The sequence below is a fragment of the Curcuma longa genome, chromosome 14 (genome assembly GCF_044706935.1).
Source record: "Curcuma longa cultivar G26 ecotype Majalengka, Jawa Barat chromosome 14, ITB_CL_G26_1.1, whole genome shotgun sequence".
Classification (NCBI taxonomy): Eukaryota; Viridiplantae; Streptophyta; class Magnoliopsida; order Zingiberales; family Zingiberaceae; genus Curcuma; species Curcuma longa.
The window spans coordinates 9,239,105-9,257,034 of NC_133874.1; the positions used below are offsets into that span (position 1 = coordinate 9,239,105).

General features: G+C 37.4%; 2 protein-coding genes across 2 annotated transcripts; one reads left to right on the top strand and one right to left on the bottom strand.

Annotated features, from left to right (window-relative positions):
* The first annotated feature begins 378 nt into the window (after nucleotides 1–378).
* LOC141845205 (ACT domain-containing protein ACR9-like) lies at nucleotides 379–3,483 on the top strand. The gene is given in 7 exon segments (XM_074733260.1): nucleotides 379–674; nucleotides 967–1,123; nucleotides 1,125–1,183; nucleotides 1,260–1,365; nucleotides 1,880–2,216; nucleotides 2,887–3,171; nucleotides 3,245–3,483. Coding segments are annotated over 7 exon segments (1,245 nt in total). The 5' UTR covers nucleotides 379–520; the 3' UTR covers nucleotides 3,392–3,483.
* Nucleotides 3,484–5,586: 2,103 nt separating this feature from the next.
* Nucleotides 5,587–17,921, bottom strand: LOC141844927 (soluble inorganic pyrophosphatase 4-like). The gene is made up of 9 exons (XM_074732906.1): nucleotides 17,817–17,921; nucleotides 7,454–7,595; nucleotides 7,331–7,359; nucleotides 7,156–7,221; nucleotides 6,976–7,083; nucleotides 6,653–6,718; nucleotides 6,434–6,554; nucleotides 6,240–6,321; nucleotides 5,587–5,852 (listed from the first exon to the last, which is right to left on the bottom strand). The coding sequence occupies exons 2-9, from the start codon at nucleotides 7,584–7,586 to the stop codon at nucleotides 5,810–5,812; spliced, it is 648 nt and encodes a 215-aa protein (XP_074589007.1). The 5' UTR covers nucleotides 7,587–7,595; nucleotides 17,817–17,921; the 3' UTR covers nucleotides 5,587–5,809.
* Nucleotides 17,922–17,930: the final 9 nt, after the last annotated feature.

The following is a 17,930-nucleotide window of genomic DNA, read 5'->3' on the forward strand; positions in this document are numbered from 1 at the left end:
AAAGGACGTTTCATTTTATTGAAATCTTAGGGCCGTTCTTGTAATCATTTCAATAAAATGGAATGTCTTTTTAATTTTTTGTCCTATATTTAATTACGCCGAATAAAAATATAATAGTTTATACGTGATAACGAAATTACATAAATTATTGGGGATTTATTCTTATTCTTATTATTATTTATTAAAATGGCAAAATTCAGGGTTTGTCGGGACAGGAGGTACACGTCATCCTCAGGCCCAATAGCCGGCATTTTAGAAGAGCCACGCGGGATCAAACTATTATCGGTATGGCAGTGACGTGGCAACGCAGGTAGCGGCAGCCGACACGATTAATAAAACGCCGCTGCGCGGGGTCGAGCAGGCGAAGCCGAGGACAGGGAGAGGGCGAGGGGAAGAGGATCGAGAAGGGGTGGGAGGACAGCGTTCGCCGGTAGCGAGTCGGACGGCGTCGGAGTTGGATGCGGTTGAGGGGTTGACGGCGGCTGTCGTCGGATCGGGGTCTGGCGGAGCCGCAGCTGCCATGGTGGCGGCGAGTGAGGACGCGGTGGTCATCCAGCCTGCCAAGCGCGCCGGCGAGCCGACCTTTGTCACCGTCAGCTGTCCTGACCAGACTGGAATCGGGTGCGACTTCTGCCGGGCTATCCTCGACTTCGGCCTCTGCATCACCCGTGGAGGTACTTCGATCTACATGTTAGGTTCTTCATTTCTCGAATGCTTAGGGTTTATTCAATCTTAGTTTTTGTTTGTCTTTTTTTTTCTATGAACAGGAATTTCCATGCTTTATTTATCTTGAATTGGTTTGTTGGTGCATCTCATCGATTAGGGTTTGGGCATTAGTGTTCATTACCGGATAAATTGCTGATAAAAATTATGTATAAACTGCAAGGCTCACTTTAAATCGAACATCTATGCCATTCATGTTGTAGACATGTCTATTTTGTATCTAATACTTTGATTTTGATAAAGATGTATCGACTGATGGGAAGTGGTGCTACTTTGTGTTGTGGGTCGTTCCGAGATCGGCCTCAAGTAACATTCATTGGCCAAGCTTGAAGAACAGACTATTATCTCTTTGTCCGTCTTCCTCAATTCCGTTCTATTCTGATGTTGTGAGTCAGGCCAACGACTTCGCAGATCTACCTTCTGAAGTTGTTTTCTGTCGACCGGAAAGGATTGTTGCATGGTAACTTATTAGGGCATATTAATGCAACTCTTCGTTTATAGGTGAATCTTTCTGATGTATTCTTAATCTGATGCAGATGTAACTAAAGTTCTCTGTGAGCTTGAGTTTACAATTCAGAGAGTTAAAGTATCAACAACTCCAGATGGTAGAGTAGTGGACCTTTTCTTTATCACAGATGCCTTGTAAGGATAATTTATCTGTAAGATATAGGCATATAGCTTATTGATTGCTTATCAGCCTAACTTCAATTATTTCGGTGTTACACTCCTAATTCATCACATGCTCTCATATGGTAGTATAATAAGTTAACAACTTCAATTAAAATGAAAGTTGTATTCCTGGACTAATGGGTGTTGAATAATTATGCTAATTACCTGGTTAGTTGTATTCTGTGTCCATGAAGCACTTGCAGATTTAGTGTACTGTATTGTTACTACCTCACTAATTTGTCCTTGGCTCTGGAACCCTTCATCAATCAAATTTAAAGTATCCTTTTATCATCTCTAAGTTTATAGCTTCACTTTAGGAGCTCTATTGTATGCTGATCTTCCTGATTTCTTATTGTGATGTTTTAAGAAAGAAATAACATCCAGAGCTTCAAAGTTTCTTGCAGTTTAATCATTGTTTGATTCGATCAATTTTTTATGATTTTTCTTGTTTAAAACTTTGTCAGCTAAGAATTCTTTACTTATTTAGGGAGTTGTTGGGCACAAAACCAAGACAAAATGATTTGTGTGAAAAGTTGGATGCAGTTTTACAGGAATCTGTGAATCTTTGTGAGATTGAGCTTGTTGAAGATTTTCAGTATGGGTTTTCTTCTCTTCCGGAAGCAGTTTCTGAAGAATTATTTAAGTTGGAGTTGTCAGGTATTGATTCACAGACACTGAGTGCAGAGATGAAGTTGCTGAATAAGGCTGACGTAAAGATTGACAATTCATTAAGCCCTTCCCACACTCTACTTCAAGTTCATTGTGTTGATCAGAAAGGCCTGCTTTATGACATTATGAGGACATTAAAGGACTGTAACATGCAGGTATTGAACATTTCATCCTCAACTGAATTACTTTAATTTGGTCTGGCATTGAGTTTTTGTTTCAAAATTGCATTTAGTAAAGCACTGTTGTGAAGTTGCACTGTGAAAGAGCACTTCAGTGTTTGGTGATCTAAATCTCATAATTGTTCAGTGTTCTTGTAAAACAGCTTTTGCTTTAAGTAAAACTATGTTAATATAATAAATAATTAGAATAATATAAACTGTTAATTAAAATTTTATCTACGATAATTATATATTACCATCTGAGCTTTTAATCTTTGTATTGATATGAAATAAAATATACTATTTAATGTAACTGCTGCTTTAAATATGTGTTCTAGTGATTGAATTACACATTTATATATTATAATATGCTTTTACATAATATTTTTTTTATACATTCAATATGATTTACCAATTTTTAACATATAAGTAGTAGTTTATATTCGTTTTATTTTATCTGAATAAAGCAAAACATAAGCAAATATTAAAAGCCAAAACAATCATTGGTAACAATTTGTGTCTTGTAGGATGTAAAGTCAACAATTTTTTATGCAAGTTCATGGCTATGCTTCTTGATTGAATAACAATATTTAGTTTCCTTCCTAGATAGGCTTTTTGCCCTCTGTAATTTGACACTACAATTTGCACGAGATTGTTGCTTTCACAGGTTTCTTATGGGAGATTCTTGTCTGATCTGAGAGGCTCACGAGAGGTGGACCTTCTCATTCAGCAAAGCGATGGAAACAAAATCGCCGATCCTGAGAAGCAGGGCGTCCTCTGTTCTCGACTGAAGATGGAAATGCTCCATCCCTTGAGAGTAACAATCACCACCCGCGGACCCGATACTGAACTCCTTGTCGCGAATCCAGTCGAGTTATGTGGGAGGGGGAGGCCTCGTGTCTTCTACGACATCACACTCGCTCTCAAAGTGCTCGGAATCTGCATCTTCTCAGTAAGCAATCTGCAGTTGCATCTCCTCCTACTTCTTCGCTTCAAATTAAATGGCTGTTCAATGTTATGCGCAGGCTGAGATCGGCAGGCACACGGCTTTCGAAAGGCAGTGGGAGGTGTACAGATTCCTGCTGGACGACAGCAGGGAGTTGCAGCTAGCAAACAGCCACGCTCGAAGTGAAATTGTGGATAGGGTGAGGCGCACGCTGATGGGATGGTGAAGTAGTTTGCATTTGCATTAATTGTAGCGTGGTTAGTTCTAAAATGTACAGTGTGATGGACTGATTAAATAATCATGCTTTCCTTGTTTAAATGGATTTCCGCTTGCTGGATTGTTCATGGTGAATATTCATTCAGCAGGTGGCCTATAAGTCGGGCTCATCATTCGGTTAGAATAGAATCGAACGGCATTGATGAATTCAGCAAAAAATTGTTAGGACAATATTTGCCGAGAGGGCCGAGTGGCTGAGTCGTCGAGTGGCCGAGATGGTGAGTGGCCGAAACGTCGAGTGGCCGAGACGTCGAGTGTCGAGACGTTAAGTGGATGATGTCGAGGTTTGCGTTCAACGCATTTTCTTTAAAATAAATTCGTCTCCTCTTAAGTGCTTTAAAAGGTGATGGACGACTGTTTTCTAGGATACAACAACAAGATCGAAAAAACAATCAAATACCAGAGAGGGGAAGCAGAGGAAAGGGAAGCAACAATTGAGAAAAGAAAAAATGATCATTTTTTTACTCTTTTATAACCTTGCCCCATATCTCTCATTAATTGGAGATTAATGATGGATTAATGGCTTGATTCGAAACGTTTGTAATATGACAAAATATTAGTTGATCTGCTTGGGCAAATTATGCCCTGACCGGTCGCACACGAGTCGCCTTACGATTAGTGTATCTCCCATTAATTGGAGATTAATGATGGATTAATGGCTTGATTCGAAACGTTTGTAATATGACAAAATATTAGTTGATCTGCCTGGGCAAATTATGCCCTGACCGGTCGCACACGAGTCGCCTTACGATTAGTGCAATTCGGGCGCGTGAAAAAAGAATCTCTCCCCATGTATTTGTTTACAACATCAATGCTTATGATACATTATAAACCAACTAAGTTGTCCCTCAACTACCAATGTGGAATTAAACTCTTCCATATGAGGATCTTCTCCATCTTTCCATTTTCTTATTTTCATTTACATTTTCAACAAAAATTAATATTCCGGATAATCAAAGCTTTGTTCCTCTATCTGTCTACCTGTAAGACACATCCGCAAGTTAGAATCCACTTGACTTGAGGTCATAGATTGTGGGGATAATGTCTGTCGTTGGTCTGGCAAAAAGGTTGAATTATTAAGCGGAGCTGTCGGATCGCAAGTCAGCGGCAAAGGATGCGATGGAATGATGCGATGCGATGTTTTGGAACTTAGACTGTGATGATCGATTCCATCGGATTGGATTGATCGAACAGAAATGACCAAAAGTTTTGTCTGAGCAGATAAGATCGCCACCGAGGCCGCAAGGGTGCTATCAAGTTCAATATCTAACAACTAGTCTGTGGAAAACAACATTGATGTGATCGTTGGAATTTCTCAAACACCAAATAGATAAGGACTAACTCAACTTGTTTCATGTCAGAGAGAATGATATATACAATCATTTAGGAATGTTTACGTTTGCCTTTTACAAAATAATCTATTCATACAAAATATAATAATAATAATATCATAAAGCTAAATCACTGGATCTAATCAATCATGGGACTAAAGAATTTCAAAGAAACTTGAATGAACGGTTCAATGAAAGTTTTTTTCTCTTATCTCAAAGCCACTACTATCTTCATGAGGATTTTTAATCAAAATTGAGTGACTCAATGTGGCTTGACAAGATTTGGATGTAGATGGATCACTCATGAGATACTAGCAACTTAAATATAGCGAGTTGATGGGGCTTGGACAAAATTTGTTTGAATCAAGTGGTTGAAAGGGACTCATGCAACATTTGATTTAAGTAATTTATCATTGGACTTATTAGTAAGAATCAAGATTATTGCAAAGGAGCCCTCAAGGTATAACTGAGTTGGTTACGATGGAGCAGACTTACAGAAAAGGACAAGGGTTCGAGTGAAGCCGAGACAATATCCTCCTCCGTCGTAGCCAACTGTAGCTTCTCAATTTACCTTCTCACAGATGATCGTGAGACCGACCGTATGGGGCTGTTAGGGTAGCGATTTACCTTTTACAGAAGATTATTGCAAAGGAGAATTTGGAGCATTCTATCATAAAGACATCCATATGTTGATATCGTATCTAAAATGAGAACTTGAGGTTTGTTTTGAAACATGGAAGCACACCAGAGGTGCTTTTTAATCATAAAAAATAGTCAAAATAAGCTATGGAATTGTGACAAATTGAAACCTAAATGAGTCTAAGAACAATTCGATATTCTTGAAATCTAGTATACAATACAACTGTCTGACTAGCAATGCAACATCCATATGGGAAAGACTGTCTACTTAGTCTTAAGAAAACCATATAACATCTAAACAAACTGTAAGCTTATATATAAAATACGATCACTAAGCAGAAGCAACAGCAATATAAATGGTCAGTTACTCCATATCAACTATTCTTCAGGAATGAGCCTTACCTCCTCAGGCTTTCGATGATGTATGTCGCATAAAGGTCCCTGCAAGCACAGTGGACAATTTTAAAGGAGATCAATCCATCTTACTCAGATAACAAAATAGAAAAGTGAAGTACTATTCTGAAAACTGGAATTTGTTTCGAAGGTGTCATTTCACTTCCTTCTTTAGAACCAAAAGTTTCTTTGGCAGTGCCGTAATTGTTTTTTTTGGGCAGATTACAGTGATAAATGCATCGCAAATCCAGTTTATATAAGTTGTCCTCCAGTGTATGTAGTTTCAACCTAAGAAACATAATTTTGAAATATAAATTCCATATTTTGCTTAAATGTATTTTCAGATAGATCATGCAATTCAGCCTAGAAAGATAATTTTTAAGATTTTATTTTTTAAAAAAAAGTAAAAGGAATGACAAACTGGATGATACTTACATGGAACGTTGTATTGCCTTGCTAGCTGAAGATGCATCTAGGAAGTCATTCACAGCTACTTCCTTGTTTTCATTTTTCTTGTCTGGTTTCCTTTTGTTAAGAGCACCAATCTTATCGAAGCAAAATTTGAAAATCGTGCAAAAGGTATGTATAGTTCTTGACCTGTTATTGATTAGGCAAACATAAGAGGATACAATCTTCGAAGAAACGCCTAATCTCAGCTAGACGATGAGGTGGAAGCTCCTTGATATCATTGAAATGTTTGTACTCAGGATCATCAGCACATACAGCAATAATCTTGTCATCTTTCTCTCCCTGTTCCAGGCAACATAAAATACAATCATCAATTGTCAAACAACCATTGCAGACTTTGCAACTCTGAAATTCTTTGAATGACAAATTATAAAACAGACCTGATCAATCATAGGCATAAGACCTATTGCCTTAGCTCGAAGAAAACAACCTGGGAGTACTGGTTCCTGCTCAATCAGATCAGCAACTTTACATGGTTTCACTAAAATAACTAAAAAAAATAAAAAACAAGGAAATTAAATGCAAAGGAAAACAATTACACAAAAGCTCTAGAATCTGCAAACTGAGTTATATCAAACGTTGAATTCACATTGTCAAGTACTAAAATCTGAAAGATTGCTTATATGAGATATATGAATATGCACTCTGGATACAAAAAGTTAACCAAGTATTAAAGAATTACAGGCATCTTTGCGCAACAAACCTGCATGATGACTAAGACATCCATAGGATCACTATCTTCGCAAAGAGTGCGTGGGATAAATCCATAATTGTGAGGATACACCACTGATGAATAAAGCACACGATCCACCTTCATCAACGAAACATCTATGAAATTAGGAAGACCAGGGTAATTAGATGAGAATATAGTGCCCGCAAGTACCTTTATCAGCCCAGTTTTCTTGTCTAATTCATATTTTACTTTGCTTCCCTTTCCTATTTCAACCACCTGCATTTTTTTTTTTGGCATTAGGAAATTCTTTTATGGCTCTTATTAAATACAGATACAAGTATGGTTCTCTCCCAATTATCCACATGGTTAAGTTGTATTCACTTACACAATTGAAAACTGTAGGAGCACCTGGACCTGCATGGAAAATCAAACTTCAATAACCAAGGGAACTAACAAGAGAAAATGAAAGATGCTATTATATGAAACTATTACAATAAATGTAGAATACCAATTTCGAGATCATGCCAAGGATGTGCTGCAACAGATCTTCTAGTCATCGAAGAAAGTATTCTTTCATTTAGAGACGGATGAGAATGTTTCAAGTCAGCAGGCTTAGTTGCAACTTCAGGAGTTGCAGCCATTGCGGGAATCTGAAAAACATACATTGGACTAGTATCAACAATGCTTCCTACTGCATATGAGTGAGTGTGAAACTTGTCCGATAACAATAAAGGATTAAATATGTGCAGCAAATAAAATCAAGGAACACAATAATTGTCAGGCCGGAACTTTTGCAAGTTGAACTTCTGAGGCAATTATTAGACGGGGGTAATTGCCTACATGTACATTGGAAACTTGATCTCACACAGCTTACAATGTTTGTATGATAAGCAAATATTTGAGTTCCATTATTTACTTGCTTATTGTATTGTAATTTTGTGTAATATCACTGTACCCATAGGCATCATCATGGTATGAGCGATTTCACCTCATCAAGAGGTGAAAGAGGCTATCTTTGTAAGTAAAGTTATTATTTTTATTTGTAAATTGGTTATTCAAAGGCAAAACTGGGGCAAATGTAATCAACAATCAGTTGACACCTAATTTTGCATCTGGTACCAAATCCATCATAAACTATGATTTCAAACATTTAGGTATAAGATTAAGAACATAATTAAAAAATGGTTTGGCACGATATCCATCCCTAAATTAACACTAATCATAAGCAAAATATTTCCAGCTAAATCATACGAGCATTTTTATTAAGAGAAGCGACTTTAATGCCCCACATCCTTGAAATGGAGTTCAGGTTTACAAGCAAATCATCATGTAGCCTTAATGCCAACGGATGATACAATACAACGCACAGAATAAATAGGGGACTGGGTAGCCATGTTTGTTATCACAACAAATTCATAGAGAAATTTATTTGTGCTATGTCATTGATAAAAATATAAAACAATTCGAATTAGAAAGCCTTTTCTAGAGGGAAAGAATTTGAACAATGAAAACTTCAAGAACCATGACACCCTGTGATGATGGCCTAACTCCGGGTCAGCAAGTCATACCCACGTGGCCCTACTCCTTAGATCCAGCATATCACTTATATATTCAAAGATCTCGAGCTAAATGGTCGACTTGTCGGTCAGTTGATATGTTGGCACCTTTTTGAAGTTCTACAAATAAATGCCATCAAATTATGGAGCTCAGCTTTTGAGCTCCATACTCTAAGCTCGATTCCCCGAACTCTCTACTCAGTAGTTTCCGGAGCTCTTGACTCCGACCTCAATTTCCTGAGCTCACTACTTAGAGTTGTTTCTTGAGTTCTCCACTTAACTTGGTTCCCCAAATTCTCTACTCAAATGTTTCCTAAGCTCTAAGCTCGGTTTCCACTCCAAAGCTTAGGTTGCACCCATAACCCATCTCTAGGTCTTCTCTATATAGAGTTGCGACTCATGTAGTTTTCAACTAGCAGACGTAACCTATGCTCCTTGTAACAGTCCCTCTATGATTATCATTCTTGTCCAATAACAGTCGAATAGTTGATATTAATGGAAGTCATCATAATTAAATAGTTATTAAGTCAGTTGAAATATGTGAATGGTTCCTGATCTCCTACAGACCGTGAGCACCGGAGATTGAGGGCACAATCTCCATGGGTATCTTTCAATTCCTTATCTACAAATATACGGGTACATATTTCGTAAAAAGACTGATGCATCTCTTTCTATCCTACTTCTTGTTAAATGATACTAATTTGTACTCATCAAAATCTAATTTGACCACAATATTCTAAAATTGCATTGGAAAGAATGGTCAAGGCTTCATAAATGAAGAATTGCTCTCTGAAGTTGTCAAGAGTTTAATATGACTAATCTTGGTATTCTAGATGTTTCCATGTTGTACTACAAATATGAACCTTTCATGCACGTGAAAGACAAGTGAAAAAGCAACACAATTAAGAGAGAAAAATATTGGTGCAAGACCTCAAATCAAGATTGACCAAGCAAGCACGAATTAACTCGAGTTGGAGAGTTTTGATATTTGACCAATATGGTATTTGATCAAAATGGTAAAGTGAGACGTCAAGTAGATCAAGGTTTATCGGATACTTGACGATGTTAGAAGTCCAACATGGCATTGGCATGAGGCGAGGAAAGTCTAGGTGGATCACGGTTGATCGGACACTTAGTGATAGGAAGATCGACGGAAAGTTAGCATAAGGCAAGGAAAGTCCAGGTGGGTTACGATTAACCCGACACTTGGTGATCAGAAGATCAATGTGGCATTGGCATGAGGCGAGTAAAGTCCAGGTGGATCACGGTTGACCGACCACCTGATGATAGGAAGACGAAGTTGGTACAATAAGGAAAGTCCAAGTGGATCATGGATGACTGGGCACTTGGCAATGAGGAAAGTCCAACAAGGAGTTGGCAAGGCATGAAGTCCAAGTGGATCATAAATGATCAGATACTTAATGCATGGATGAAGTCTTGGCAGATCAAAGTTGACCAGATGCTAAGCAACAGTAAATCCTTGTAAGTTGAGGTCAACCAGATACTAGAGTCTCAATAGGTTGTTAACCAGATGTTGGACCATGGATAGCCTCGATATGTCAAGATTGACCAAATACTAAGCGAAGGAAGTACTAATAGGCTGAGGTCAATCGGATACTAGGCGAGACGAGAATTCAATTTTGGAAAGGCTGAAACAAGGATAACAATCAATTGTTAGAAAGTGACAATCGATTGCTAAACCCTAAAACGTCGAATTCAGAGTTTGAGGGAGTAAAGGAGATTTGCTAGAACTTACTAGAAGTCAATAGACTGTTGAAAGTCAACAATCGACTGTTGGAACCTAGCAATCGACTGTTGGAATCCAACAATCGAATCGACTGTTGGAATCCAACAATCGATTGCTGACACTGTAGTAGCAAACATAACGCCCTCAACTCAACTGCCTAGTTCAACTCATGGCTACCAGCAATCGATTGACACTGTAGTAACATACAAAAGGTATTGTAATCAATTGATATGGATTAACAATTGATTGGTGGGCTCAATAATCGATTGCTAAAGTTTAGCAATAGATTGATAAGGTAAAATTGAGTTGTTAAGTTGCAGGTCAGAGCAACGGTCGAATTCACAGAGCAACCATCGATTGTCATAGTTTAGCAATCGATTGTTAGGCGGAAAACAACCCGAAAGCAACCCTATAAAAGAGGATTTCAAGAAGAATTTGAGGGGTCAATTATTGAGGGTTTGAGGACGAAGTGTTGCAACATTTTCTACCATCAAAAGACAATCAAAAATGACAACAAAGCATCCAAAGGACAGTTTTCTCAAATTGTAAAGTGTTTTACTTTCATTTGTATTTGTTTTTTTTATGTTGCTCGTAAATAACAGGTGTTATAAGAGGCTTCTGCATCTTCGAAAAATATCCGAGAAGGAGAAGGAATAGTGGTGATAGATCGTTAAGACTAGACCTTAGAGTAGTCGCCTTGGGAGGGAGTGAACCAAGTAAAATCTTGGTGTTGCGCAATATATCAACGTGATCAAATCTGTTCACCCCCCTTAGCTCGCACAGATCCTAACAAATGACATTAGAAAGAGATCACTCTTCATCAGACTAACTGTCGGAAGAAACACAAAGTTAGAGGAAGTCATCGGATTGATTATCGAAGGAACTTGATTTTGTCATGCATCCTCAAGATGGATTTGAATACAACATCCGAATACCTCCGCCATTTAGATTAGGAGGTTTTGATCAATGGAAGACTAGGGTTGAGAATTTCTTCATAATGGAGATCAACAATTGGTTCATCCTAATAGAAGGATTTGAAACCCCAATAGATAGCAAAGGAAAACTCCTCAAGAAGAAAAAATAGTCCGAGGAGCAACTCCAAAAATCGAAGACAAATAACAAAGTAATCAAAATTTTAGTTAATTTAGTTCCTAACGACATTTTGTGTAGAATAGGTATATATCAAGATGCCAAAGATCTATAGAGCAAGCTTGCCAAGGTTCATGAAAGTTCATCCTCTACATAATGATCATAAGTTTGAGGAGGGAAACTCATTGACTCAAGAACTTGAGGATTCGGAAGTTGAGAGGTGCTCAACATCGGAATATGAAATTGAAGAAGCATCCACTTCAATAAATGAGGGGGAGAGGTCATTGACACCGGAATGAGAGGAACTCTCAACTTCCAAAAGTGATAAAGAAGAAGATTGTGTCATCTCCACAAGTCAAGAGAGCTCAAATTATGAAGGTATATCAATTTCGATTATTTAAAATAAAGATCATATAATATGTTTTGAGTGTAGGAAGAAGGGCCACTATAAAAGCAAGTGTCCACAATTAATCAAGAAGAAAGCGCATATGACACCTAAGACAAAGGAGAAACCAAAGGAAGTCGAACCCTTAGTGCGAAAAGGCAAAGAACATATTGTGTACTTTTCATGCAACCAACGTGGGTATTACCAGAACCAATATCTAAGAGGAAGGCACCCAAATAAAGACAAGGGAGGAAGTTTAAACTTAGGAGGAGCTCCTAAAGTAAATTTTCATAATGCAATTTCTTTATAACATGATAATAAGTATGTTAGAAATAAATTTTATGATCTTAGTGCAAATTATAATGAACATAGAGAAAACTTCAGGGTGTTTCATGGTAGACCTATTCAACCTAAGGATAAGAAAGATCTAGGCAAAAACTCTAAGAATACTAGACATATGTCTATGCCTAGAAAAAAACTATAAGGTAATCATAAAAAAAAGATTAATGCCTTAGAGGTTGAAAATCAAATTTTGAGATCAACACTAATCAATTAGAAAAGATCCTTAAGAAATTAACAAATGAAGTTAAAGGATCCAAGAAACAAAACTTAGATTTACGTAGACAAGAGTCATGTAAGGACAAGAAGGGTTTGGAATATAAATCAAAGTCCAAGGACAATGTGTCATCCTATTATAGGGTTCTATATAACTATCGATCAAACCCTAAGTCTAGGAGTCAAGTTAAGATTACAAGGGAGGTCATCCTAAGTGTTGACATTGAAGAGACTAGCATGACTAAAACTTCTAAGAAGCCTAGAAAAGTCATTAGGAAAGTATCTATGGAGGTTATCCCTAGTGAATACCTAGTACACTCAAGGAGCTCCAATAAATATTGGATTCCTAAAAGTATGATCTTTTCATACTAGATGGTTTAGGGTGTGTCAACCTTAATTGGAAGGGTGGTTAATCTAACCATAGTAAATGTGACAATTTAGGATATTTTCAAGGTATTGTAATACCTTGAGAATAAAATTTCAAATCTTATCTTGGAAGATTCTATAGTCTGCCAATGAAAATTAAATTTTTATGTTGATCAAAATTGACATGATATGATAGATTTCTAAAATGTGGCAAATTTAGGATTTTTGACATATTCGAGGGAGTTAAGCCATTTATGACACAACCTACGGCTACTACTCCAAGGCACATAGTAGTTGACCTTACCTACTGTTGATACATTATTAAAAAAGGAGGTATTATTCTGATCACTCATCTATTTACAAAGCATCCATGTTCTTAATATCCAAAATGCTGATGAGGTTGGTATCTATCATATGGTTCAAGCTTGACATAATCATACAAACTACACATATGCTCCTTCAATTTTTATTAACCTTTGAGTCAGGGACCGATCTAGTTTATATTATCAAAGATGTTCAGGCACACCTAGAGAGTGTGCATATCTATAGTGGTCAATTTATGTACTGGTTAGTTATTCTTCAAGCCCCAGTATTTGTATTTCCCATGTTGAAGCATTCTCACAAAGCTATATTAAGAAAGTATCTTCATCTATTTCTGCAAATTTTATTACCGCATCGTAAAGGACTAATGCATAATATCCAAGCAATATTTGAAAGTCGATTAAAGTTGTTGATGTTCTTGCATTTATTAGTGGACTAATTATTCATGGAGTTGTATACCCAGAAAGGATGATTACACCCTTTAAAGGAACAATTGGTGATCATTGTTGTTATTGATTTGTGCTCTTCTGTGCAATGATACTGGTGATTCTAAATTCATAGCAATATTCTAATTGCACGGTACAAATAAATATTTGAAGACAATGCAGACTATTATGGCAGTTAACATATTTCTTAAATAATTAGCAACAGTATCGGTTCAAGACATACACTCTCTAGCAAATGTCATCAGACAAGGAGTTATTCCTACCATTATTAAAGTAGAGCCTCAACATTGAGCATAAGCCTCTCTCCCGATCATCAAGATATTATTTTTAACACTCTTTTATCTTATAATTCATTTATCAGATTACTAATCCTTACAGTATTACTTCATTTAATATTTGTTCACTTGAAGTATCTCTAGAAACTCTCAGGTGCTTCTATGAACTCTCTTGGTCTCGGACCAGTGGCATCCATCACAATTACCTTTCTCAGGGTTCGATCTCCCTAGACTTCGACATAGTCGCGGACGGCGCGCAAAAATCAATAATCTCTCCCATTACTAGTGAATCTAAAACCTAAAGTTGACGACGGGCCGACCTTGCCTTGCCAACGAAGGGCTCCGACAAATTTAAACTATTTCATCAATGTTAGAAATATAATATTACCAAATATTTTTCATGATGATCCAAGATATTACAGGTATTCCTATATCAGCCTTCTCATTTCATGATGAAGCAAGGAGTTTAAATCATTATACGAGTTAGACCAATACTACACAAAGCTCAGTATATATTTATATCAAAATGACACAGAGGTTTCATTGAAGCTACTATAGTTTGGGGATTATACAAAAACTTCCAATTACTCTTCAGTTGTTATTTTTTTGGCATAAAATTCCTTTATCTCAAAGATGGTTTAGATAACATTTCTTCAATAACAGGGAAGATTTTTTTCTTTATCAATTGAGATTCAGACTTTCTTACAGCGTTTTTTCTAGGGATAGAGACCCAATATCGAAATAGTTATGACTGCATGGTGCTAGTTTTCATAATGCTATAACACTTTAGCCTCTCTGAATAGTGTCAGGACTCCTAGCAATGCCTTAGTTTTCATATATTTGTTTTCTCCATCAGACTGATTCACCATTCACCCTTATTATTGAGCTGGACATTCTGTTATGCTTTCTTTGAATCATCAGAATATCTTCTTAAACTCTATTTATCTTAATTTATTCATCGGGTCATTAATCTTTACAGTATTGCTTCATGAATTTAATATTGAAGTATTAGTAGTAGCCCTAGAGCCAATTATGTGATGATTGACTAGGGACTTTTGTATCATATTCTATTGTTAATAAAAACAAAATTTGATCATTATATTTACTTCATGTTTGTGTCAAATGACTAAATATAATAATGTCCTTAAGTAGTAGGTTCTAATATACATCATATCAATTAGTTGAATTGATAGTGAGATGATGTAGAGAACACTACTCTTAACTATTCATAGTCAAACATTAATATTCAAGGACAATATTAATATATTGAGACTAGCATGTGGGTCAATTGATGACTTGATCTCACAAGTCATGGATATGTGATATCACGTTAACACATGAGTATATATTAAAGAATATATACTGAATTAACCCGCCATGAGAAAATTTCATAGATCGTTATATGAGTGTCATAAACTTTCTCATGTGACTATTAGTATGAATAGTCCTTAGACCCAAAATCACTACGGTTCCCTATATAAGGAGTTGTGTACTTTGGTATTGTCAAACGTCACCCGTAACAGAGTGGACTATAAAAGCGATCACTGGATATGCAATGAATTATGCGGAGGGATGTGAGTGATGTAGATGAGATTTATCTCTCCCATATGACGGGAGTGATATCTGTGGGCCCCTTGATCGAGTAGAACTACTAAATATATGGTCATGCTCAAATGAGTCAATATGAGATATTGAGCTCATTTATTTGAGTGAGTCTATTCGGGGATCAAGAAACACAAAGATTGATATCGAGGATGACACGGTCTATACCTCATTGATCAATCTAGATATCGAGGATAAAAGGACATCATTATACATTATAGTAGTCAAGGAAAGGTTAGGTCGGATCTCGACTTTCTCGTCACTTAGGTAGCAATAATGCATTGCTAGATGCCGCTCGTTACTTGTGTGTCTAAAGCAGTTTAGACACATTACCAACGTTACGAGAACCTATTGGGTCACACACAAAGGACAGGATGCTTCGAACATTGATTGATTTTAGTTTGACTAAAATATGATCCGAATTGGATTAATTGAGTTAGACTCAAGTGAATCCAATTAGATTATAGGATTGAGTCTAATTTGAGTTAAACTCATTTAGATTAGATTCAACCAAATTTGAATAAGATATTGTTCATTAAAATGTTTAATGAATTAATAATAGAGAAAAACCAAGGATTTCTTTTTTCATTGGATGAAGAAAAGATGAAGAGTTAACATGAGAAACATGTGCTCTATTTGAGTTTTAATTGACTTTAATGTCGGGAAGTTAAAAAGGCAAAAACCGTTCATATTCATGAGATGAATATAAAAGGTTTTTCTTGTATTTTTCAAAAGTGCACAAGGCATGTTGAGCTATCTTCTCTCTCTTGGTCGAACATTATTTTTCTTCTTCCTCCTTGTTTTGGTCGAATCTCCTTGTGTGGCTAGCACCACAAAGGCGATTCTTCTTCGAAGCTTGAGATCGTGTTCGTGTAGATACGCATAGAGGCACGGATGTTTGAACGTGCAACAAATCTAGCGAATCGAGGACGAGCGAGATAAGCGAAGGGCATGCTTCAAAGGTATAAATCTATTAGATAGATAAATCGAACTTCGTACGAGTTTTCTTTTGCATTGATCGCTCGTTGGGATCCTATTTTCGCTGTGAATTTTGTTATTTATTGCATAGGATTCCCAACATGAAGTGCTTTAAAACTCTCAGACATGGAACACCGAGCCTTGAACTCGCGACTTTGCCTTACGACAGGCCTGGAATATCGAGCTTCGAGCTCACGACTTTGTCTTACGATAAGTCCGGAACACCAAACCCCAAGCTTGTAACTTTACCTTATGACAAGTCTGAAACACCAAGCCCCGAGCTCGCGACTTAGCCTTATGACAGGCGTGGAATACCGAGCCTCGAGCTCGCGACTTTGTCTTACGCCTGAACACCAAACCCCGATCTCGCGACTTTACCTTACTACGGGCCCGGAACATCGAGCCCCAAACTCGCGACTTTGTCTTGCAACAGACTCAGAACACTGAGCCTCGAACTCGCGACTTTGTCTTATGACAGACCCGGAACACCCAACCCTAAGTTCGCAACTTTGCCTTACGACAAGCCTGAACCACCGAGTCCCGAGTTCGTAATTTTACCTTATGATAGACCTGAAGCACTGAGTCTCAAGCTCATAACTTTGCCTTACGACAGGCTTGGAGCACTGAGCTCTGAGCTCGTGACTTAGCCTTACGACAGACCTGGAACATCGAGCCCTGAGCTCGAGACTTAGTCTTACAGCAAGTCTGGAGCACCGAGCCCTGAGCTCGTGATATAACTTTACACCAAGCCCCAAACTCAAGATCCTGTTATAACCACTTCATACATATGGGACGGAGCGATAACATCTCATCAAGGTATCCTGACGACAACTCAACACAGTCCAGTTAGTCGGACTACGCCTCCTTTGACTAGAGTAATTGAGGATGCTTATGATGTGGCTGAAATCTATTATCTTTACGTGTCATACAGGATAAAGTCATAAAGTCGGTTCATCCTTAAGATTAAAAAAATATTTTAAAATATTTTTTAAATGGACTATTTCACCTAGAGAATAAGAAAAATATTTTGAAATATTTCTTAAACGGATATTAGCAACTCTATAAAAGGTTTCTCATACTCATAGGCACAGATATGCACACATCAATCCTAATTTTTCTAAGTTATTAAACTCCTTCTTCAAATAAAATCCTAACTTAACGTCGTCGGAGTAGCTTGTCGGGATCCACTCCGGTGTTATTTTAACTCTCTTTTTTAGTATTTTTCAAGTCTCTTCATCTGTCCCGACGACTATCTTCGAGAAGCATGCACGTCGGCAATTCATTGGCCGATGGCTTGTTCATCTACGGTATTTTGACTGGAACACGTATGATCCGAAATAATGATCTCTTTGAAAACTTCCGAAATTTTGGGGAAAGCAAATGGGCATCTACATAAGAATAAAAAGAAAATCTTGGTGCAGCAAAGAACTCTGGATCCAAGACAGATTGCAAAAACAACCACCAAAGATCCGATCCCAAACGACAAAAATTTAACAAAAAACCTCAAATCAGACCCATCATGTCCGGAGAAGGGAGTACAAACAACGATACCTGGTGGTAACGCAAATCAGGCCAATCTCTCAGATCTCTGCAAAGCCAGTAAACCCTAGATTAGAAAACACCAGTTAGGAGAAGAAACGGGAGCTTGGGCTTGCCTTCGTCCTT

What these genes read in the sequence shown, in the direction of transcription:
- LOC141844927 (XM_074732906.1), bottom strand. Translation starts at nt 7,586, where the DNA reads ATGGCTGCAACTCCTGAAGTTGCAACTAAGCCTGCTGACTTGAAACAT. An exon ending in AGAAAACTGGGCTGATAAAG is followed by an intron (nt 7,084 to 7,155) that starts GTACTTGCGGGC and finishes TCGTTGATGAAG; the next exon opens with GTGGATCGTGTGCTTTATTC. An exon ending in ATGTCTTAGTCATCATGCAG is followed by an intron (nt 6,719 to 6,975) that starts GTTTGTTGCGCA and finishes CTGATTGAGCAG; the next exon opens with GAACCAGTACTCCCAGGTTG.